Here is a 24931-nt window from a genome sequence, read left to right on the forward strand (position 1 = left end):
TGAATGTGCTGGTGGTGGGTTAGGCCTCCACCCATTTGACTGTGTTCTTTAAACTATTTGAAAGCATTTTCTGTTAATGTTACAATAGTGTAGTACAACAGTGTTTTCTGTTAATGTTACAATAGTGTAGTACAACAGTGTTTTCTGTTCATGTTTCAATAGTGTAGTACAACAGTGTTTTCTGTTCATGTTTCAATAGTGTAGTACAACAGTGTTTTCTGTTCATGTTACAATAGTGTAGTACAACAGTGTTTTCTGTTCATGTTACAATAGTGTAGTACAACAGTGTTTTCTGTTCATGTTACAATAGTGTAGTACAACAGTGTTTTCTGTTCATGTTACAATAGTGTAGTACAACAGTGTTTTCTGTTCATGTTACAATAGTGTAGTACAACAGTGTTTTCTGTTCATGTTACAATAGTGTAGTACAACAGTGTTTTCTGTTCATGTTACAATAGTGTAGTACAACAGTGTTTTCTGTTCATGTTACAATAGTGTGTCTGGCATTTAGTGTGTCTACATGAATCTTAGTGGGTTAAAAAGAAATGTCATCCCCAGTTCAGCCGTAGTCTAAATGATAGCAGCATCTCTCCAAAGACTACTACCAAGCCTATCATAACATGAAGCAACAAACAACAACACACTGTATCAACAAATGGATCTGTGTTTTCCCCCTCATTTTTTCTCTGATGTTTTCCATTAAGTGAAATCTGGGGAAAAGAGGAAACACATGCAGATTAACGGAAGGAGAAAAAAATAAAGATTAAATAAAGCCAAACAATGTGGTCTGGGAAAGCCATTAAGTGGTGTAACGCGTATGTAAAGCTCCAAGTTGTTCAGCGGATATAAAAGGTTGTTGGGGTCCGTCAGAGTGAGAGCGTGCTGCTGATGTGGGGGGATTTTTAAGTTCCCATGAAATCCCAGTACGGCTGTCTACTCCTAGAGCTCAACGAGGCTCTGTGGGGCGTGAGTGAATGCCGGTTCGAGAGCAGATGCAATGGATGCAATGGAGGAGAGCGGGGTGTGAGAGCACAACCGTGCCAGCCCGACATCTGTCCTCTTCAACACTTTACATGGAGCGGCAGGTAGCCTAGTGGTTAGAGCGTTGGACTAGTAACCGAAAGGTTGCTAGATAGAATCCCTGAGCTGACAAGGTAAAAATGTGTCATTCTGCACCTGAACAAGGTAGTTAACCCACTGTTCCTAGGCTGTCATTGTAAGAACAAAATCTTATTTAACTGACTTGCGTAGTTATATAATTATATAATTACATGGTGTCACCTGTCCCCTTTGACACATTACAAGGTGTCACCTGTCCCCTTTGACACCTTACATTACATGGTGTCACCTGTCCCCTTTGACACCTTACATTACATGGTGTCACCTGTCCCCTTGACACCTTACATTACATGGTGTCACCTGTCCCCTTTGACCCCTTACATTACATGGTGTCACCTGTCCCCTTTGACACCTTACATTACATGGTTCACCTGTCTCATTTGACACCTTACATTACATGGTGTCACCTGTCCCCTTTGACCCCTTACATTACATGGTGTCACCTGTCCCCTTTGACACCTTACATTACATGGTTCACCTGTCTCATTTGACACCTTACATTACATGGTGACACCTGTCCCCTTTGACACATTACATGGTGTCACCTGTCCCCTTTGACACCTTACATTATATAGTCACCTGTCCCATTTGACACATTACATGGTGTCACCTGTCCCCTTTGACACATTACATGGTGTCACCTGTCCCCTTTGACACATTACATGGTGTCACCTGTCCCCTTTGACACCTTACATTACATCATGGTGTCACCTGTCCCCTTTGACACCTTACATTACATGGTGTCACCTGTCCCCTTTGATACCTTACCTTACATGGTGTCACCTGTCCCCTTTGACACTTTACCTTACATGGTGTCACCTGTCCCCTTTGACACCTCACCTAACATGGTGCCACCTGTCCCCTTTGACACATTACATGGTGCCACCTGTCCCCTTTGACACATTACATGGTGTCACCTGTCCCCTTTGACACATTACATGGTGTCACCTGTCCCCTTTGACACCTTACATTACATGGTGTCACCTGTCCCCTTTGACACCTTATTACATGGGCACCTGTCCTCTTTGATACATTACATTATATAGTCACCTGTCCCCTTTGACACCTTACATTACATGGTGTCACCTGTCCCCTTTGACACCTTACATTACATGGTGTCACCTGTCCCCTTTGACACCTTACCTTACATGGTGCCACCTGTCCCCTTTGACACTTCACATTACATGGTGTCACCTGTCCCCTTTGACACTTCACCTTACATGGTGGGACCTGTCCCCTTTGACACATTACATGGTGGCACCTGTCCACTTTTGACACCTTACATGGTGTTACCTGTCCCCTTTGACACATTACATGGTGGCACCTGTCCCCTTTGACACTTCACCTTACATGGTTTTCACCTGTCCCATTTGACACCTTACCTTACATGGGTTCACCTGTCCCCTTTGACAACTTACATTACATGGTGTTACCTGTCCCCTTTGACACATTACATGGTGTTACCTGTCCCCTTTGACACATTACATGGTGTGACCTGTCCCCTTTGACACATTACATGGTTCACCTGTCTCATTTGACACCTTACCTTACACGCTGTTACCTGTCCCCTTTGACACCTTACCTTACATGGGTTTACCTGTCCCATTTGACACATTACATGGTGTTACCTGTCCCATTTGACACATTACATGGTGTCACCTGTCCCCTTTGACACATTACATGGTGGGACCTGTCCCTTTGACACCTTACATGGGTTCACCTGTCCCCTATTCCACATTACATTGTGTCACCTGTCCCCTTTGACACATTACATGGTTCTTCCTGTCCCCTTTGATACATTACATGGTGATACCTGTCCCCTTTGACAATTCACCTTACATGGTGTGACCTGTCACCTTTGACACCTTACCTTACATGGTGTCACCTGTCCCCTTTGACAACTTACATTATATAGCCACCTGTCCTCTTTGACACCTTACATTACATGGTGGCACCTATCCCCTTTGACACCTTCAATTACATGGTTCACCTGTCCCATTTGACACCTTACCTTACATGGTGTCACCTGTCCCCTTTGACAACTTACATTATATAGCCACCTGTCCTCTTTGACACCTTACATTACATGGTGTCACCTGTCCCCTTTGACACCTTACATTACATGGTTCACCTGTCCCCTTTGACACCTTACATTACACGGTGTCACCTGTCCCCTTTGACAACTTACATTACATGGTGTTACCTGTCCCCTTTGACACATTACATGGTGTCACCTGTCCCCTTTGAGACCTTACATGGTGATACCTGTCCCCTTTCACACTTTACATTACATGGTGTGACCTGTCCCCTTTGACACCTTCAATTACATGGTTCACCTGTCCCATTTGACACCTTACCTTACATGGGTCACCTGTCCCCTTTGACACCTTAAATTATATATTCACCTGTCCCCTTTGACACTTCACCTTACATGGTGTGACCTGTCCCCTTTGACACCTTACCTTACATGGTGTCACCTGTCCCCTTTGACACCTTACATGATATATTTACCTGTCCCCTTTGACACATTACATGGTGGCACCTGTCCCCTTTGACACCTTACATTACATGGTGCCACCTGTCCCTTTTGACACCTTACATTACATGGTGTTACCTGTCCCCTTTTACACCTTACATTACATGGTGCCACCTGTCCCCTTTGATACATTACATGGTGATACCTGTCCCCTTTGACACTTCATTACATGGTGGCACCTGTCCCCTTTGACACCTTACATTACATGGTGCACCTGTCCCCTTTGACACCTTACATTACATGGTTTCACCTGTCCCCTTTGACACCTTACCTTACATGGGTTCACCTGTCCCCTTTGACACATTCCATGGTGTTACCTGTCCCCTTTGACACATTACATGGTGTCACCTGTCCCCTTTGACTCATTACATGGTGTCACCTGTCCCCTTTGACACCTTACATTACATGGTTTCACCTGTCCCCTTTGACACCTTACATTACATGGTGTCACCTGTCCCCTTTGACACCTTACATGGTGAAACCTGTCCCCTTTGACACCTTACATGGTGTCACCTGTCCCCTTTGACACATTACATGGTGGCACCTGTCCCCTTTGACACATTACATGGTGTCACCTGTCCCCTTTGACACCTTACATGGTGTTACCTGTCCCCTTTGACACCATTACATGGTGTCACCTGTCCCACATTACATGGTGCACCTGTCCCCTTGACACATTACATGGTGGCACCTGTCCCCTTTGACACCTTACATTACATGGTGTTACCTGTCCCCTTTGACACCTTACATGGTGTCACCTGTCCCCTTTGACACCTTACATGGTGTCACCTGTCCCCTTTGACACCTTACATGGTGTCACCTGTCCCCTTTGACACCTTACATGGTGTCACCTGTCCCCTTTGACACCTTACCTGGAGTCACCTGTCCCCTTTGACACCTTACCTTACATGGTGTCACCTGTCCCCTTTGACACCTTACCATTACATGGTGTCACCTGTCCCCTTTGACACCTTACATTACATGGTGCCACCTGTCCCCTTTGACACCTTACATTACATGGTGCCACCTGTCCCCTTTGACACCTTACATTACATGGTATCACCTGTCCCCTTTGACACATTACATGGTGTCACCTGTCCCCTTTGACCCCTTACATTACATGGTGCTACCTGTCCCCTTTGACACCTCACATTACATGGTGTCACCTGTCCCCTTTGACACCTCACCTTACATGGTGGGACCTGTCCCCTTTGGCACATTACATGGTGGCACCTGTCCCCTTTGACACCTTACCTTACATGGTGTCACCTGTCCCCTTTGACACCTTACCTTACATGGTGTCACCTGTCCCCTTTGACACCTTACCTTACATGGTGTCACCTGTCCCCTTTGACACCTTACCTTACATGGTGCCACCTGTCCCCTTTGACACCTCACCTTACATGGTGGGACCTGTCCCCTTTGACACCTTACATTAAATGGTGTCACCTGTCCCCTTTGACACCTTACATTACATGGTGCCACCTGTCCCCTTTGACACATTACATGGTGCTACCTGTCCCCTTTGACCCCTTACATTACATGGTGCTACCTGTCCCCTTTGACACCTCACCTTACAAGGTGTCAACTGCCCCCTTTGACACCTCACCTTACATGGTGGGACCTGTCCCCTTTGACACCTTACATGGTGTCACCTGTCCCCTTTGACACCTTCAATTACATGGTTCACCTGTCCCCTTTGACACCTTACATTACATGCTGCCACCTGTCCCCTTTGACACCTTAAATTACACGGTGTCACCTGTCCCCTTTGACACCTTACATTACACAGTGTCACCTGTCCCCTTTGACAACTTACATTACATGGTGCTACCTGTCCCCTTTGACACCTTACCTTACATGGGTTCACCTGTCCCCTTTGACACATTACATGGTGCTACCTGTCCCCTTTGATACCTCACCTTACAAGGTGTCAACTGCCCCCTTTGACACCTCACCTTACATGGTGGGACCTGTCCCCTTTGACACATTACATGGTGTCACCTGTCCCCTTTGACACCTTACCTTACATGGAGTCACCTGTCCCCTTTGACACCTTACCTTACATGGTTCACCTGTCCCCTTTGACACATTACATGGTGTCACCTGTCCCCTTTGACACCTTACATTACATGGTGTCACCTGTCCCCTTTGACACCTTACCTTACATGGGTTTACCTGTCCCCTTTGACACCTTAAATGATATATTTACCTGTCCCCTTTGACACATTACATGGTTCCACCTGTCCCACTTTGACACCTCACCTTACATGGTGGGACCTGTCCCCTTTGACACATTACATGGTGGTACCTGTCCACTTTTGATACCTTACACGGTGTCACCTGTCCCCTTTGACACCTTCAATTACATGGTTCACCTGTCTCATTTGACACCTTACATTACATGGTTCCACCTGTCCCCTTTGACACCTTACATTACATGGTTGCACCTGACCCCTTTGACACCTTACATTATATAGGCACCTGTCCCCTTTGACACCTTACATTACACAGTGTCACCTGTCCCCTTTGACACCTTACATTACATGGTGGCACCTGTCCCCTTTGACACCTTACCTTACATGGTGCCACCTGTCCCCTTTGACACCTTACATTATATAGCCACCTGTCCCCTTTGACACCTTACATTACATGGTGTCACCTGTCCCCTTTGACACCTTACCTTACATGGTTTCACCTGTCCCCTTTGACACATTACATGGTGATACCTGTCCCCTTTGACACTTTACATTACATGGTTTCACTTGTCCCATTTGACACCTTACCTTACATGGGTTCACCTGTCCCCTTTGACACCTTAAATGATATATTTACCTGTCCCCTTTGACACATTACATGGTTCCACATGTCCCACTTTGACACCTCACCTTACATGGTGGGACCTGTCCCCTTTGACACATTACATGGTGGCACCTGTCCACTTTTGACACCTTACATTACATGGTGACACCTGTCCCCTTTGACCCCTTACATTACATGGTTTCACCTGTCCCCTTTGACACATTACATGGTGTCACCTGTCCCCTTTGACCCCTTACATTACATGGTGCTACCTGTCCCCTTTGACACCTCACCTTACAAGGTGTCAACTGCCCCCTTTGACACCTCACCTTACATGGTGGGACCTGTCCCCTTTGGCACATTACATGGTGGCACCTGTCCCCTTTGACACCTTACCTTACATGGAGTCACCTGTCCCCTTTGACACCTTACCTTACATGGAGCCACCTGTCCCCTTTGACACCTTACCTTACATGGTGCTACCTGTCCCCTTTGACACCTCACCTTACATGGAGTCACCTGTCCCCTTTGACACCTTACCTTACATGGTGCCACCTGTCCCCTTTGACACCTTACCTTACATGGTGGCACCTGTCCCCTTTGACACCTTACCTTACATGGTGCCACCTGTCCCCTTTGACACCTTACCTTACATGGAGTCACCTGTCCCCTTTGACACCTTACCTTACATGGTGCCACCTGTCCCCTTTGACACCTTACCTTACATGGTGCTACCTGTCCCCTTTGACACCTTACCTTACATGGTGCTACCTGTCCCCTTTGACACCTCACCTTACAAGGTGTCAACTGCCCCCTTTGACACCTCACCTTACATGGTGGGACCTGTCACCTTTGACACCTTACATTACATGGTGCCACCTGTCCCCTTTGACACCTTAAATTACACGGTGTCACCTGTCCCCTTTGACACCTTACATTACATGGTGTCACCTGTCCCCTTTGACACCTTACATTACATGGTGTCACCTGTCCCCTTTGACACATTACATGGTGCTACCTGTCCCCTTTGACCCCTTACATTACATGGTGCTACCTGTCCCCTTTGACACCTCACCTTACAAGGTGTCAACTGCCCCCTTTGACACCTCACCTTACATGGTGGGACCTGTCCCCTTTGACACATTACATGGTGGCACCTGTCCACTTTTGACACCTTACATGGTGTCACCTGTCCCCTTTGACACCTTACCTTACATGGTGCTACCTGTCCCCTTTGACACCTTACCTTACATGGTGCTACCTGTCCCCTTTGACCCCTTACATTACATGGTGCTACCTGTCCCCTTTGACACCTCACCTTACAAGGTGTCAACTGCCCCCTTTGACACCTCACCTTACATGGTGGGACCTGTCCCCTTTGACACATTACATGGTGGCACCTGTCCACTTTTGACACCTTACACGGTGTCACCTGTCCCCTTTGACACCTTCAATTACATGGTTCACCTGTCTCATTTGACACCTTACATTACATGGTGCCTCCTGTCCCCTTTGACACCTTACATTACATGCTGCCACCTGTCCCCTTTGACACCTTACATTATATACCCACCTGTCCCCTTTGACACCTTAAATTATACGGTTCACCTGTCCCCTTTGACACATTACATGGTTCCACCTGTCCCCTTTGACACCTTAAATTACATGGTGTCACCTGTCCCCTTTGACACCATTACATGGTGGCACCTGTCCCCTTTTGACACCTTACATTACATGGTTCACCTGTCCCCTTTGACACCTTACATGGTGTTACCTGTCCCCTTTGACACATTACATGGTGTCACCTGTCCCTGTTGACACATTACATGGTGTCACCTGTCCCCTTTGACACTTTACCTTACATGGTGTCACCTGTCCCCTTTGACACCTTACATTACATGGTGGGACCTGTCCCTTTGACACCTTACATTACATGGTGGGACCTGTCCCCTTTGACACCTTACATTACATGGTGTCACCTGTCCCCTTTGACACCTTACATTATGGACCCACCTGTCCCCTTTGACACCTTAATTACATGGTGTCACCTGTCCCCTTTGACACCTTACATTATAGGTGCACCTGTCCCCTTTGACACCTTAAATTACATGGTGTCACCTGTCCCCTTTGGCACCTTACCTTACATGGTGTTACCTGTCCCTTTTGACACCTTACCTTACATGGTTCACCTGTCCCCTTTGACACCATGGTGTCACCTGTCCATGGACACATTACATGGTGTCACCTGTCCCCTTTGACACCTTACCTTACATGGTGCTACCTGTCCCCTTTGACACCTCACCTTACATGGAGTCACCTGTCCCCTTTGACACCTTACCTTACATGGTGCCACCTGTCCCCTTTGACACCTTACCTTACATGGAGTCACCTGTCCCCTTTGACACCTTGCATTACACAGTTCACCTGTCTCATTTGACACCTTACATTACATGGTGTCACCTGTCCCCTTTGACACCTTGCATTACACGGTTCACCTGTCCCCTTTGCCACCTTACATTACATGGTGGTACCTGTCCCCTTTTGACACCTCACATTACATGGTGTCACCTTTCCCCTTTGACACCTTACATTGCATTGGTCACCTGTCCCCTTTGACACATTACATGGTGACACCTGTCCCCTTTGACACATTACATTACATGGTGTCCCCTTTGACACATTACCTTACATCATGTCACCTGTCCCCTTTGACACCTTACCTTACATGGTGACACCTGTCCCGTTTGACACCTTAACTTACATGGTGTTACCTGTCCCCTTTGACACCTCACCTTACATGGTGTCACCTGTCCCATTTGACACCTTACCTTACATGGTTCCACCTGTCCCCTTTGACACATTACATGGTGTTACCTGTCCCCTTTGACACCTTACATTACATGGTGTCACCTGTCCCCTTTGACACCTCACCTTACATGGTGACACGTGTCCCCTTTGACACATTACATGGTGGGACCTGTCCCCTTTGACCCCTTACATTACATGGTGTTCACCTGTCCCCTTTGGCACCTTACCTTACATGGTGTTACCTGTCCCCCTTTTGACACCTTACCTTACATGGGTCCACCTGTCCCCTTTGACACATTACATGGTGCCACATGTCCCCTTTGACACATTACATGGTGTCACCTGTCCCCTTTGACACCTTACCTTACATGGTGTCAACTGTCCCCTTTGACACATTACATGGGGTCAACTGTCCCCTTTGATACCTTACATGGTGTTACCTGTCCCCTTTGACACATTACATGGTGTTACCTGTCCACTTTGACACCTTGCATTTCATAGTGGGACCTGTCCCCTTTGACACCTTACATTGTGTCCACCTGTGCCCTTTGACAAATTACATTATATAGTCACCTGTCCCCGTTGACACATTACATGGTGACACCTTACCTTACATGGTGTCACCTGTCCCCTTTGACACCTTACCTTACATGGTGTCAACTGTCCCCTTTGACACATTACATGGTGTCACCTGTCCCCTTTGACACATTACATGGTGACACCTTTCCCCTTTGACACCTTACATTACACAGTGTCACCTGTCCCCTTTGACATTACATGGTGTCACCTGTCCCCTTTGATACCTTACATGGTGACACCTTACCTTACATGGTGTCACCTGTCCCCTTTCACACCTTACCTTACATGGTTACCTGTCCCATTTGACACCTTACCTTACATGGTGTCACCTGTCCACTTTGACACCTTACCTTACATTACATGGTGTAACCCAAAGTTATTCGAACCTGCTCAAGACAAGAGGACAATGGGTGTTTTTGATTGTGTGGGCCTGTGTAATACTCCAGTGGATAGGGGTGTGTGTGTGTGTGGCGGCTTCTCGAGTGTACAGTATTGGAGTGTGAGAGAGAGTCTGTGTGTTTGCATGCACGTCTGTGTGTTAGTGAACGGCTAATGACACATTTGTGCTGTGACCTTGCTCAGCTGTTGTGTTGTCAGAAGCCCATGCAGCCAGACCTGGTCCTTTCCAATCCTGTCTGCATGTTAATTAAGAGAGCGGGGTGAAGATGGTGCTGGGTAGTGGACTGATTAGTGTAGGGGGTGGTGGAGGGCTGATGGAGTGGGGTAGTGGAGGGGTGGCAGAGGGAGCTGGAGGGTTGGTGGAGGGTTCGTGGGATGCTTTTCCGCGGTTAAACTTTGATGTTAATCCCCTGGTGCAGGCCCAGATCAGCCCTGTCTATCGTCACTTCGCTCGACTCAACTTCAGGAGTCACCACCTAACCCCCTGGAGAATCACAGAAAGGCTGCTGAGAGGGAGAGGGGGGATGGTGGGAGGAATGTTTTGATGATGCCTTGTCCACTATGACTAAGGTATGGGGGTATCCCCAGATGTTGAATGTTATAGAGCCTCCTCCAGAGAGCCTATGCATGCTCAGGGGACATATGCATGTCTGATTTTATAGGCTAAGCTTTTGGTCAAAGCGAACTTAACCAGGGCATTATTTACCTAGGCACAGGATGGATGGAGTCTAGTGTGAGACAAACCAATGACAACATCCGAGGATGATGTATAGCTTGCTAGATTTTAGTTGACCTTAATTGTCTGGAAATAAGTGTCCAAGCAACGCACATACTGCATAGCTAGGCTACCTCCCAAATTACACCCTATTGCCTATACGTTGCACTACGTTTGTAAAGCCCTCTGTAAGCATTCTGAAGCAATGAAAAGAGTTAATGCTGAGCATGTTAAGTTATGTAAGCATAGGGTCCTGGGAATACACTAGAGATTTGTAGCTCCAGCACAGCAGTGGCACCACCATGCATCCCCCTGCTCTTTCCTCAACCATGTTTCATAAACTAATGAAAAGAATCAAATAGACCAGAAGTGTGTATATTGTGCACCATTAGGCTACATACCAAAATGGTGACAATGATGAATGCTTGTTTTGTAGGTTGCTGAAGCTATACATTCCTTGTTTTCCAGTGTCACAGAAGGTCCAAAGTTATATGTTCAAGCACCTCTTCTAGAAATGTCATTTCGTTCATGTGAGTTTTTCTGCTCAAATATGGTATTTTACACTTTAGACCACTGATATATGAATTTATGTGCTTTGGTTTACAGGTTGTCCTGTAAATCACTGTTTTCTCCATCGCTTTGAGTGTACTGCCACTGCAGTAGAGATGGGTTGTATTCACAAGGCACCAAACGGAAGAGCACTGACTGAAACAGGGCAGGAATATCACCGTGCGCATTCTCGCTCCCTCTCTCAGCGTCCATCCCATACAATCCGTGTGTTCAAGACAGCCATATGCTTTTGGTTTGTGCGTGCGAAGTCTTCGGAAGCGCAACGGCCCTGGGTCCCTCTAATTTATCTCTGGACCATCTGATTCTGCTGCGTGTGACCCGAGAGTCCTCTCTGAAATAATAGAAGTTTAGAGTAAAGTTGACTCTTGATTTTAGATATCTCACGGACGGTCTTCACCGCTCCTCACCACGAGCGCGCTGAACCAGCGAGACTCACAGGAAAGTCGGCTGGAGTGAGTGTCAGTTCAGTGGGCATGTTGTGCAGCAGCGAACCTCATATGCGATTAATATAATATTAATAAGGAAATAATTTTATAAAAGAGCAGGGCGATAATGTTCAATCGATAGTTATTTAACCAACTTAATTGTAGTCTTTTAATAAATACACTTGTCTGCTTTAAGCTTTCAATTGCGGGGTTTAAGTGTTTTCCATATAGACTAATTTCGAGCAAGATGCGCATGTGGGGACGACTATACTAATTAGCAATAGGGTAGGTTATAAAGTTACCGTTCCCCCGGCCAAAAGATATTGTAATCATCTCTCGGTTGCATCTCGTGTTCCAAGATCCCGGTCCTTGGAATTATCGCGTAATACATTTGACAACTTTGCATTTGATTTTCAACAATGTTTCTCAAAGTTACGGTTTTACATACCGCACTTGTCAAAATGCCATGCGAATTTTATTTTATGGCTGTGACTTGATTTTTAGATAACTTAAATTAAATTCAGAGTCCAGACCCAGACTTTTAGAGGGACGAAATTGACTCGCTGTATTTAGTCCCAAGTAATTATCCGATGCAGACAACCTGATTATGGCTTCGAATTCAGTTGGCTAAATCACCAATGTAGATATGGACTCACTGGACTCACATAGGTGATTGAAACTGAATTCCGTTACATTTAGTACTTATATAGATATACTTTAACCATGTTAAGCACCCCATCAAATAACGGTGCCATTAGAATGTTGGTTCTCCCCGCACCTAACGACGATAGACGGGTTGAGTTTGTGGCTCTTACCGCCGTTCATACTGAGAGGAGTGAACCATCGACCCCGGAGCGCGTGCACCCTTCTCACCGCACCGGGCTCCTCGGTACCCCGCTGCCCGGGCGTCTTGGACCCCGGGCGACCACCTCAGCCTCCAGCAAGCGCTACAGAAAGTTTCAGAACTTCTTGTACAACGTACTGGAAAGACCACGAGGATGGGCATTCATCTACCATGCGTTCATGTAAGTACCCCAATTGTTTTTCAATACAATGTTGTAGGGCCTAGTCATCTCATTTGCGCACGCGGATTTACACTATCAATAGCTGAATTTGTATATTTACTTTGCCATATCATTTTTTTACATGACTTATATTTGCATTGAAACAATTAATTGTATATTGTCATGACTTCCTGAATAATGCACATGCCACGTTTTCCTTTGAGTCATTCCTAATTCATCAGGTGTTGCTTTGTTGGCAATTAGCTCACACGTTCGCAATACATCACAACATGGGACCTCACACTCAATTTCCGCTGCTTAACTTAATGAAATCCCCGATAGAACGGCTTTATAATTGAATTTCTCCAAAACCGGCGTTGTTAATTGGAAATCATTTGTAGGCCTACTGCTTGTCTACTTTACTTGACTTTACTCTACTTGATACCTGTAGAGGCATTTGTTTTGTACGTCAACACATCTCAGATCAAAAACTACCACTTTTTGCTGATTGTTAGTTGACTAAATATGTTGTTTAGTGGTCGATTATGGCCAGTGTGCAATGGAATCCCTTGAAAAAAACTACAACATCCCGCCCAGGAGTAGTCATAGTGGAGGTCCTACCCTCTTTTAGAACCCGAGAGTGGAAGATTTACTCTGGTGTCTAACATGTAGGCTTAGCATTCACGAACAGTCCCATTAGTCAGAATGTTGCATTTCTTTTTTATTTTTAAAACTTTACCTGTTGTCCGCAAATTTTTGTCCTTATATTAACCCGACTTTCAGTACACTGGTCTGTGTATTTGCGGTTTTATATATTCAATAATGAAGCAAATTTGCACATGACAAACAATGGCTGAGTTTAACCCAACCACAGACCGAACATTGTCCCACATAATCAGATGGCAAATTTCACAAACACTTTCAGTTGATTGCAGGAAACGTGCTGTTACATTCGATTCGGCTGTTGACATATTGTGCATCACGTGCGATGCGTTAGATTGAACATGCAAACGACTGAACCTACCTGCTCCTCAAAGTTGGAAAACAACCCTTTCCTGTGGATATTTCATCTCAATTTCCTACCATCAAAAGGACCAACAGCGCAGACAACCGGTTAAGTGTCTCTTGTATCTTTTTTTAGGGTGTCTTTTTTTCCAGACTGAATAGCCATGGGGTAACCATGGTAACAGTGAGGTTTAGGTAATGTAGGTCCAATTGTGTAAAGAGAACATTTCCTTTGAACAAGTTTAGTTTATGGCAGCCCTTTAGTGACAGTAAATAAATGCTTAAAAGGAATGGAATCACCAAAACCCGAATCAGTTTATTAGAGATTTTTTTTCTTCTCCATAACTTAAAGGTAAGTAGTGTAGCCTATGGACAACCATAATATTCCTTACCATAATAAACCTCTGCTAACTGTGAGTTACAACTTGGGGAAGATCTTTTCCACTCTTAATGTGATCTGTCATTGCTTCGAGTTCCCTTTGCACAAGTGTATACAATATATACATAGCCCTATCCAATCCAATAACTCCTCATATAACACTGGGACAGATGAGGTCATCCCCAGCACTCTGAATCCATACAGCTGGGTTGTGTTCACTATGTACGAAACATGGCAACGGTTCAAAACCGAGTGCAACAGGAAGTTAACATAACTTGTCCAACAAGAAATGCTTGTTTTAATTTTCCATTGCTCAATGTTTTGAAATGTTTTTCCACAGTGTGCGCTAATGAACACGACTGTGTTTGTATCCAGAGCCAGACCTAAACTCGGGTCTTATCAGAACTACACAAGGCCCGGCACAACACTCCTCTTGGCAACTCATACATAATCTGGGGCTTTTTACTCCACCATAATCAAAGCTCCATTGAGACGCACCATAGCTCTGCTGTGACATCCTCTGATCAGAAAGATTTAAGGTGACCACTCAGCTTTCCTTTCATACCTCTTTGATGATGGTGTGTAAGGGTTTGGAGTTTGGTGTGATGGGGGCGGAACAACTCACAGAAAACACTTTTTAATTAATGATTTTTTTTACAACTGGTAACAAGGACGGGACGCTAGTCACGGTACAACAACTCCAGTCCTCCAGTACCCCTAATGGTACACACTTTTGTTGTAGCCCTGGACAAGCACACCTTTTGGGCTTACTGGAGTTGGGGTTAGTGGAGTTGGGGTTAGTGGAGTTGGGGTTAGTGGAATTGGGAAACACTGCTACAAGACAGTGTCAGGAGTCAATGAGGACAGAGAACCCCCTCCCCCTTAAAACCCACTCCTCGTCCTCCAGTCAGACAGCCAGCCACTCCTCGTCCTCCAGTCAGACAGCCAGCCCTCCGTCCTCCTCAGACAGCCAGCCCTCGTCCTCCAGTCAGACAGCCAGCCACTCCTCGTCCTCCAGTCCTCGTCCTCCAGTCAGACAGCCAGCCACTCCTCGTCCTCCAGTCAGACAGCCAGTCCTCCAGTCAGACAGCCAGCCACTCCTCGTCCTCCAGTCAGACAGCCAGCCACTCCTCGTCCTCCAGTCAGACAGCCAGCCACTCCTCGTCCTCCAGTCAGACAGCCAGCCACTCCTCGTCCTCCAGTCAGACAGCCAGCCACTCCTCGTCCTCCAGTCAGACAGCCAGCCACTCCTCGTCCTCCAGTCAGACAGCCAGCCTCCTCGTCCTCCAGTCAGACAGCCAGTCCTCCAGTCAGACAGCCAGCCACTCCTCGTCCTCCAGTCAGACAGCCAGCCACTCCTCGTCCTCCAGTCAGACAGCCAGCCACTCCTCGTCCTCCAGTCAGCAGCCAGCCACTCCTCGTCCTCCAGTCAGACAGCCAGCCACTCCTCGTCCTCCAGTCAGACAGCCAGCCACTCCTCGTCCTCCAGTCAGACAGCCAGCCACTCCTCGTCCTCCAGTCAGACAGCCAGCCACTCCTCGTCCTCCAGTCAGACAGCCAGCCACTCCTCGTCCTCCAGTCAGACAGCCAGCCACTCTCGTCCTCCAGTCAGACAGCCAGCCACTCCTCAGTCACTGGCCCCTCCCTCCAGTCAGACAGCCTCGTCCTCCAGTCAGACAGCCAGCCACTCCTCGTCCTCCAGTCAGACAGCCAGCCACTCCTCGTCCTCCAGTCAGACAGCCAGCCACTCCTCGTCCTCCAGTCGTCCTCCAGTCAGACAGCCAGCCACTCCTCGTCCTCCAGTCAGACAGCCAGCCACTCAGACAGCCAGCCCTCGTCCTCCAGTCAGACAGCCAGCCAGCCAGCCCTCGTCCTCCAGTCAGACAGCCAGCCACTCCTCGTCCTCCAGTCAGACAGCCAGCCACTCCTCCTCCTCCTCGTCCTCCAGTCAGACAGCCAGCCACTCCTCGTCCTCCTCAGACAGCCAGTCTTCAGACAGCCAGATCTAGTGTCCATGTTAGTTCAGAACTCTATGTCCAGTCTGTCCTGTCAGACAGCCAGCTCTCCTCTGACAGAACTCTGATTAAGAACTCTATGGGAAGGACAGAACTCTGATTGTGTGTCCTCCTCAGTGTCTTGCCCTGTCATCCCTAGTGGTTTACCCTGGGGTTGTTTAGACAAGCCCAGCTGTCTCTGCCAGTGTCACCCTGTGTTTACACCAGAGGGGAAACCCAAGGAGGGCCACAGATACGTATTCTTATGCACACCTCTTTCCTTATGCTACTGTACACACAGACATGTAGGCCTACATACACAGCAATACACCTTAGTGCAGGCACTCCTCTTGCTTTCCCTCACTCTCGTGGTCTTTCTTTTGCCGTCTCTCGTATGTATGGATGTATGTGTACTCGCACAGTGCTTGCTGTGTGAACCATCACAACCCTGGCTCTCCCCCATTTAAAGATCATTCCTCGCTGGTACTCAGTCAGTACTGGTGCTATTCCTCTGATATTAGGGAGCCTATCTCAGAGCTGAGCGAGAGGAAGTTCCTTGTTTCAGATGCCAGGCCCTCCGAGTGTCTCATGGACTGTTCTTACAGACGGGAGAGAGGGGGTTGTCTGCTACTCTCTTGCTCTGAGTTGCTCTACTCATCAACAGTACTCTATATAGTCCCTACAATTGCCTACATGTTTATCTGTGTGTGTGTATGCACTTTGGGTTTGAGTAAGTTTTCATATGAATTGTATTTGCTGTATCTGCCTAACTGAACACATCTCCCCCTCAATGTTATTATACCCTGAGGTATGCATTTGTGTGATTTAATTACAATAGTCACATAGCATGAGAATAACTACAGTATGGCTGTACAGGAATTATGCTGTGCCAGGGAGCCACCAACCAGAAGCATTCAGCTCTGCATCCCACTGCTCGTCTCTGAAGCTAAGCAGGGTCGGTCCTGGTCGGTCCATGGATGGGAGACCAGATGCTGCTGGAAGTGGTGTTGGAGGGCCAGTAGGAGGAACTCTTTCCTCTGGTCTATAGGGTAGTGATTGGGAACAGGGTCCTGTATTTTGGCTGGGATGTTAATCGGTCCTGACTCTCCGTGGTCACTGAATATCCCATGGTAGTTATAGTGAGAGTAGGGGTGTTAACCTCAGTGTCCTGTCTAAATTACCAAACTGGCCCCTCATACCATCACGGACACTCAATCTCCCCAGCTTCCAATTGGCTCATTCAAAACCCCCACCCCCTGTAACTATTCCCCAGGTCGTTGCAGCAAATCAGAAGGAACCAATTTACTTGGTAAGAGTGCTAAATAAATACACCAACAAAAAACAATCATAATTGAATTGAGCCACACAGTGCTGCTGCGTACATTGAGTGCTAATATCCCTATATCGTTTAATTAGGCCTTAGCTGTGAAGGTGGGAAAGCAGCTGGTGCAGATCTCATTTCTAGAGAGGGTCCCTTTGTGCAGGGTTACATGTATAGGAAAGGAAGTGAAGTAGCCCTCGACTATGTCAGTGTCCTCATGCGCCCTCTTCAGGCCCCCCTTCTCTCAAACGCTAGCATTTGGGGGAGGGCAAATTGATCGTAGATCTGTGCATATGGGCAACTTCTACCCAAAAGCTCTTCCTTGGACACCCCCCTTCAGTCTCTCTCAAGCTTCTGCTGCAGCAGCTGAACCAGAGATGCAGAGACAGCACCGTTCACAGGGTTCCTCTGGTTTCACCACCTGGGCGCACACATTTGCTTTCTCTCTCTATTGAGATTCCAGACTGGTGACGTTTTGACTAGAGAGCTGGCAGGACTCTGGGTGAGAACTGAAGAGGAGGCTGAACTGAAAGCTATGTGTCCTGTGAGAACCTGGGAGAATATGAAGGGGTCGTTAAGACCGACAATGATTCTGCATCCAAAATGGTACCCTATTCCCTATATAGTACCCTACTTTTGGGCACTGGTGAAAATATAGGGATTATAGTGCACTATATAGGGATTATAGGGTGCTATTTGGGATATCTGCTGCTCCTCCTGACAACCTGGTCCTAGGAATTCCTGTGCTCACCATCCTGAACTGTTGCTAAGACACACAGTGAATTCATACGCCCGACGAGCTTCCGTTTAAATGTCTTGGAGACCATTAAGTGCCACATTTTAAAACGGGAGGTTCACTTACTTAAAAGCCTGAAACCTCTGTCACCCTTCAGCCAACTTCCTACACCTAGGACATCAGGCCTGGGCTGTCTGGGTTTGTAAGAAGAGTGTGATGTGTGTTAGGAGAATAGGGACCTTGGTAAACTGTGTGGTGTCAACCTGTCAGATGCCTGGCATTCAGCTGGATTAGATTCATCTAGCAATCTTCTATCTGACCTATGACGACTCACCCATTCCCACCCGCCACCCATGCCACATATAGATGATCACATGACCACCTCCTCTCCCTACAGGGGTCCCTCCGGATCAGGGGACTTTGTTCGCATCCCAAATGGCACCCTATTCCCTATATATTGCACTACTTTTGACCAGCGCCCATAGGGTGTGTCTGTCAGACTGGACTGTGTGTACCATTCGGTGCCAGGCCAAAGCCCAGAACGGAGCTGTTAGGCAACAATGTCTTATACTTTTTAGCTAGGGGTGGGGAAGTCACTCATAGATCCTTGAGCACAATGTTCCTGTCCAGTGTGGGATGGGACAGGAAAAGGAAGCATAAGAGAGAACTGACCAGAGGGAGTGATTGATTCTATGGAGGGAGGGTGAAAATACACCATATATTATTGATTTCTTTCTGTTATAGGAACAGAAGGGAGAGTAGAGATGGCCTAGGAGCAACAGAACAGAAGTGGGAGTATAGATGGCCTAGGAGCAACAGAACAGAAGTGGGAGTATAGATGGCCTAGGAGCAACAGAACAGAAGTGGGAGTATAGATGGCCTAGGAGCAACAAAACAGACAGGAGTATAGATGGCCTAGGAGCAACAAAACAGAAAGGAGAGTATAGATGGCCTAGGAGCAACAAAACAGAAGGGAGAGTATAGATGGCCTAGGAGCAACAAAACAGAAGGGAGAGTATAGATGGCCTAGGAGCAACAAAACAGAAGGGAGAGTATAGATGGCCTAGGAGCAACAAAACAGAAGGGAGAGTATAGATGGCCTAGGCGCTTCAGAAAGGGGTTGACGATTGTATGTGTCTAGCTCTAATAGGTTTGAGAGTCCAGGGCCTGTATTCACAAAGCCTCTTAAAGTAGGAGGGTTGATGATCTAGGATCAGTTTAGCCTTTAAGATCATAATTAATAAGATTATTTGGACCTGAGCTTAGATCAGTACTCCTACTCTGAGACGCTCTGTGGATACAGGCCCAGGTCTCCCCTGTCCATATAATTGTATTCATTAGGATCTGTAAAGCAAAACTGATCCTTGATCAGCCATCCTTCTCTTTGAGTCTTTATGAATACAGGCCCAGAGATGGTGAGTGGAGGCTAATTGAGATGCTACCGTGGGTCAGAGACAGACAACAGGTTTTACAAGGTAACCAATGACATGAGCCAGCTGAGGGCAAGGCAAACTGAGCTCTTACTCTCCCTCGACGGCCATTCTCGCCTTAGTCTCTGTGTCTCTCAGATACGTGAATTGAGTAAGGAATGAAAGGATGTTTTGAACTGAACTGAGAAACTGGGGAGGCCAGAAATTTCAGGACAGTAGAGGTGTTTAGAGAAGGCTGGGTTGAAATACCTGAAACTGGCAGGGTTCTTAGAATGTAAATGGTGTGAGGACAACAAAGCCAAGTCTCCCTCACCATCCCCTACATCTCTCTCCTCTCTTCTCAATTCAAGGGCTTTATTGGCATGGGAAACATGTGTTCACATTGCCAAAGCAAGTGAAATAGATAATTAAATTAACTGTAAGCATTATACTTACTAAAGTTCCAAAAGAATTAAGACATTTCAAATGTCATATTATGCATATATACACTGTTGTAATAATGTGCAAATAGTTACAAAAGGGAAAATCAATAAACATAAATATAGGTTGTATTTACAATAGTGTTTGTTCACTGGTTGCCCTTTTCTTGTGGCAACTGGTCACAAATATTGATGCTGTAATTGCACACTGTGGTATTTCACCCAGTAGATATGGGAGTTTATCAAAATTGGATTTGTTTTCAAGTTCTATGTAATGAGGGAAATATGTGTCTCTATGGTCATACATTTGGCAGGAGGTTAGGAAGTGCAGCTCAGTTTCCACCTCATTGTGTGAGCAGTGTGCACATAGCCTGCCTTCTTTTGAGAGCCAGGTCTGCCTTCAGTGGCCTTTCTCAATAGCAAGGCTTTGCTCACTGTCGGTCTGTACATAGTTAAAAGCTTTCCTTTTATTTTGGGTCAGCCACAGTGGTCAGGTATTCTGCCACTGTAACCTCTCTCTCTCAATCTCGCTCTGTAAACCCCTCACCCCTCTCATCCCACCTCTCGGGCTCCCTCTCTATTCCCCCCCTCTCTAACCCCATCTCCCCCTCTCACTCCCTCTCCCCATCTGTAAACCCCCTCTCTCCAAATCCCCCCCCATCTCTCTCTGTTGCTCTCCCTCGCTAAACGTCTGTCTTCATTAGGCCTCATTATGCCCTGCTGTGAAGGGCTGGTACAGGGAGTGTATTCCTAATAGCACTTTATTCTCTATAGTGCACTGCTTTTAACCAGAGCCTTATGGGGACATAGGGAATAGAGTGCCATGTGGAACTCAGCCTGGGAGACTGACGCTAATTCCAGCAGCTCTGCACACTACCCCTCTGATAAAGGAGCACAGTTTGTTATTTTTACATACCACTCATGTGAAGGAAACAATAATTATGTAATTGAGTGGCTAATGAGATTAGGGTGAATCGGGGGGTGTTATTCTACTGGACTGGGAAGGGTTCTGTGAGCTTAACTTCTGAGCTTTTGAGGTGTCTCTGTCAGTCTCTCATTCCCTCTCATCCCTCTCTCTCTATCGAAGTGTATCACTTCCTCTCTCCTCTACCCCGCTTCCCCCTTGTCCCCCTCTCCCTGCCTGTCTGTCCGCCGTGGGTCTCTCATGTGCTTGCCGTCTCTTTCGATGGCCTGTCAGATATCTGCAGCAACTGTCAAAGCCCCTTTTCGGAGCAGCCAGCACAACCAGCTAGTACGGAGGTGTGACTGGAAGCGAGGGGACAGATGCAGAGAGAGAATAATATTTTGAGAGGGAAGTGAGACTTGGATGGAAACAGAGAAAGACTGGTAAATATTTGTGATGGGACGACGCTAGAGAGGGATTGATGTAGAGGATGACATTGGAATGAAAATAGAGTGAAGGGAGGCATCCCGAGTGGGCACAGTGGTCTAAGGCACTGCATCGCAGTGCTAGAGGTGTCACTATAGACCCAAGTTCGATCACGGGCAGGATCACAACTGGCCGCGATCGGGAGTCCCATAGGGCGGCGCACAATTGGCCCAGCGCCCTCCGGGTTTCGCCATGAGGAGGGGAGGGTTTCGCCATGAGGGCTTTACTTGGCCCATCGTGCTCTAGCGACTCCTTGTGGCCGGGCACGTGCAGGCTGACCTTGGTGGTCAGGTGAACGTTTTTTCCTCCAACACATTGGTGCGGCTGGCTTCCGGGTTAAGCGGGAGGATGTTAAGAAGCGCGGTTTGGCTGGTCATGTTCGGAGGACGCAGGACTCGATCTTTGCCTCCCATGTCCGTTGGGGAGTTGCAGCGATGAGACGAGATGGCAAGCAGGTAAAACCCTTGACTTTTTCCACATGTTACGTTACGGCCTTATTCTACAATTGATTCAATAAAAACTCAGCAATCTACACACACTACTCCATAATGACAAAACGAGAACAGGTTTTTAGAATATATAAAAAACAGAAATACGTTATTTACAGAAGTGTTCAGACCCTTGGCTATGAGACTGGAAATTGAGCTCTAGTGCATCCTGTTTCCATTGATCGTCCTTGAGATGTTTTCTAGAATTTGATTGGACATGACTTGGGGAAATGCACAAACCTGTCTATATAAGGTCCCACAGTTGACCGTGCAAGCCATGAGGTCAAAAGAACTGTCCGTAGAGATCTGTGGAAGGGTACCAAAAAATGTCTGCAGCATTGAAGGTCTCCAAGAACACCGTGGACTCAATCATTCTTAAATGGAAGAAGTTTTTAACCACCAATACTCTTCCTATAGCTGGTGTTGTGGAAATTTCCTGTATTACCAAATCATGAGAGAGCAACCACACACAAGTCAGACTTATCATAAAGTTAATCTTTAATTATATGAGCTTCACCATAGCCCTGTGACTCTCAGATCAATTCAGTGTCAGGATAGCTCTTGGTCACTCGCAACCGGACAGTGGCAGAGTATATTTGAGTCCACAAACTCTCAGATTACTCTCCTCTGACTCGGCCCTACTTATGCCTCTGGGGTGCCCTCCTTACAAAGGAATTCACACTCGGAGTATACGTAACAGAGGCATATTTTTAGAAACTCAACTTCAAATCTGTGGTTAGCTCACCTCTGTTTAAAAAAAAAAAATAAAAAAAAAAACTCAGTTCGAGATGTGGTATCTACTCGGCTCGCTTCCTCTCAGATCAAAGGTTGGTCCATCTGCTTCTTTCCCAAGATGTGGTTTCCCTAAGATCCCAAGTTTGAGGGATCCCTCGTGCATGATTTATTTACCTAGATCGTCAGGAACGGTCACCGAGGTGACGATTCACAACCCATCCTCGTCGCCAAATGTCGTGGAAATTTCCTGTATTACTGAATCATGAGAGAGCAAACCACACACAAGTCAGAGTTATCATAAAGTCCATCTTTAATTATATGAGCTTCACCATAGCCCTGTGACTCTCAGATCAATTCAGTGTCCATAAATGAATTCTCTGAGTGTCAACATAATGGCAACTGAGATCCTTTATAGCAGAGACACACCCATCTAAACTCACATGACAAATAACAGATCTTAGGAACATTACACAAAGAACCTTTTACCAGAAAAAAAGAGTATCCTATAGCCAGACAGCATTAGCTATAAATTATCCTTCAGTTTGCCCTCTTAGACAAAGTTCTTATCTCATTCTTGGTACCATTTATGACCAAAACATTACCTCATCCAATGGCATATATCAATTGTCAATTTCTAGATACTCCCATAAAAAATACAACCCCTCCTGGACAAGCTTACAGAGGAATGACAGAAACACAGACATTGTGGAGCCACCTAACTGGTTCCACATTAATCACACCATCTCTTCACATTGTTTAGGAATATTTAGACACATTCACAGATAAGACTAAGCTGACCTCTCCCCTCTCTGGGCCCAAGTAACTTTTCTCACATAAGCATACTATAAAAATGAATAAAACATCTTATTTATCAATCTTACCTAAATAATTCTCATTCTGCTACCACACTGTCCGCCCGGCCAAACTGAGCAATCGGGGGAGAAGGGCCTTGGTCTGAAAGATGACCAAGAGTCCGATGGTCACTCTGACAGAGCTCCAGACTTCTTCTGTGGAGATTGGAGAACCTTCCAGAAGGACAACCATCTCTGCAGCACTCCACCAATCAGGCCTTTATGGTAGAGTGGCCAGACGGAAGCCACACCTCAGTAAAAGGCACATGACAGCCCGCTTGGAGTGGATGCAAAGAGAGTGCAAAGCTGTCATCAATGCATAGGGTTGCTACTTTAAAGAATCTCAAGTATAAAATATGTTGATGTTTGACACTTTTTTTTGGTTACGACATGATTCCGTATGTGTTATTTCATAGTTTTGATGTCTTCACAATTATTCTACAATGTAGAAAATAGTAAAAATAAAGCAAAACACTTTAATGTGTGTGTGTGTGTGTGTGTGTTTGTGTGTGTGTTATTTATACATACATGCATACATACTACTTTTCAAAAGTTTGGGGACACTTAGACATTTCCTTGTTTTTGAAAGAAAAACACTGGTCTCAACAGTGAAGAGGTGACTCCGGGATGATGGCCTTCAGGCGGAGTTGCAAAGATTAAGCCATATTTCAGACTGGCCAATAAAAAGAAAAGATTAAGATGGGCAAAAGAACACAGACACTGGTCAGAGAAACTCTGCCTAGAAGGCCAGCATTCTGGAGTCACCTCTTCACTGTTGACGTTGAGACTGGTGTTTTGCGGGCACTGTTTAATGAAGCTGCCCGTTGAGGAGTTGTGAGGCGTCTGTTTCTCAAACTAGACACACTCATGTACTTGTCCTCTTGCTCAGTTGTGCACCGGGGCCTCCCACTCTTTCTATTCTGGTTAGGGCCGGTTTGCACTGTTCTGTGAGGGAGTTGTACACAGCGTTGTACGAGATCTTCAATTTCTCGCATGGAATAGCCTTCATTTCTCAGAACAAGAATAGCCTGACGAGTTTCAGAAGAAAGTTCTTTGTTTCTGGACATTTTGACCTTGTAATCAAACTCACAAATGCTGATGCTCCAGATACTCAATGAGTCTAAAGAAGGACAGTTTTATTGCTTCTTTAATCAGAACAGCAGTTTTCAGCTGTGCTAACATAATTGCAAAAGGATTTTCTAATGATCAATTAGCCTTTTTTAAAA

The 24931-nt window shown here is 46.4% G+C and overlaps 1 protein-coding gene across 2 annotated transcripts in view; it reads left to right on the forward strand.

Annotated features, from left to right (window-relative positions):
- Window positions 1-11661: 11661 nt before the first annotated feature.
- The window catches only part of LOC112229456 (potassium voltage-gated channel subfamily KQT member 4), a 102636-nt gene continuing 89366 nt past the window's right edge, over window positions 11662-24931 (forward strand). For both annotated transcript variants that reach the window (XM_024395294.2, XM_024395295.2), the window contains exon 1: window positions 11662-12978. In XM_024395294.2, the coding sequence (XP_024251062.2) occupies window positions 12677-12978 (302 nt within the window). In that variant the 5' untranslated portion in view covers window positions 11662-12676. The remainder of the gene's footprint in view (window positions 12979-24931) is intronic.

This window comes from Oncorhynchus tshawytscha, linkage group LG31, assembly GCF_018296145.1.
Source record: "Oncorhynchus tshawytscha isolate Ot180627B linkage group LG31, Otsh_v2.0, whole genome shotgun sequence".
NCBI lineage: Eukaryota > Metazoa > Chordata > Actinopteri > Salmoniformes > Salmonidae > Oncorhynchus > Oncorhynchus tshawytscha.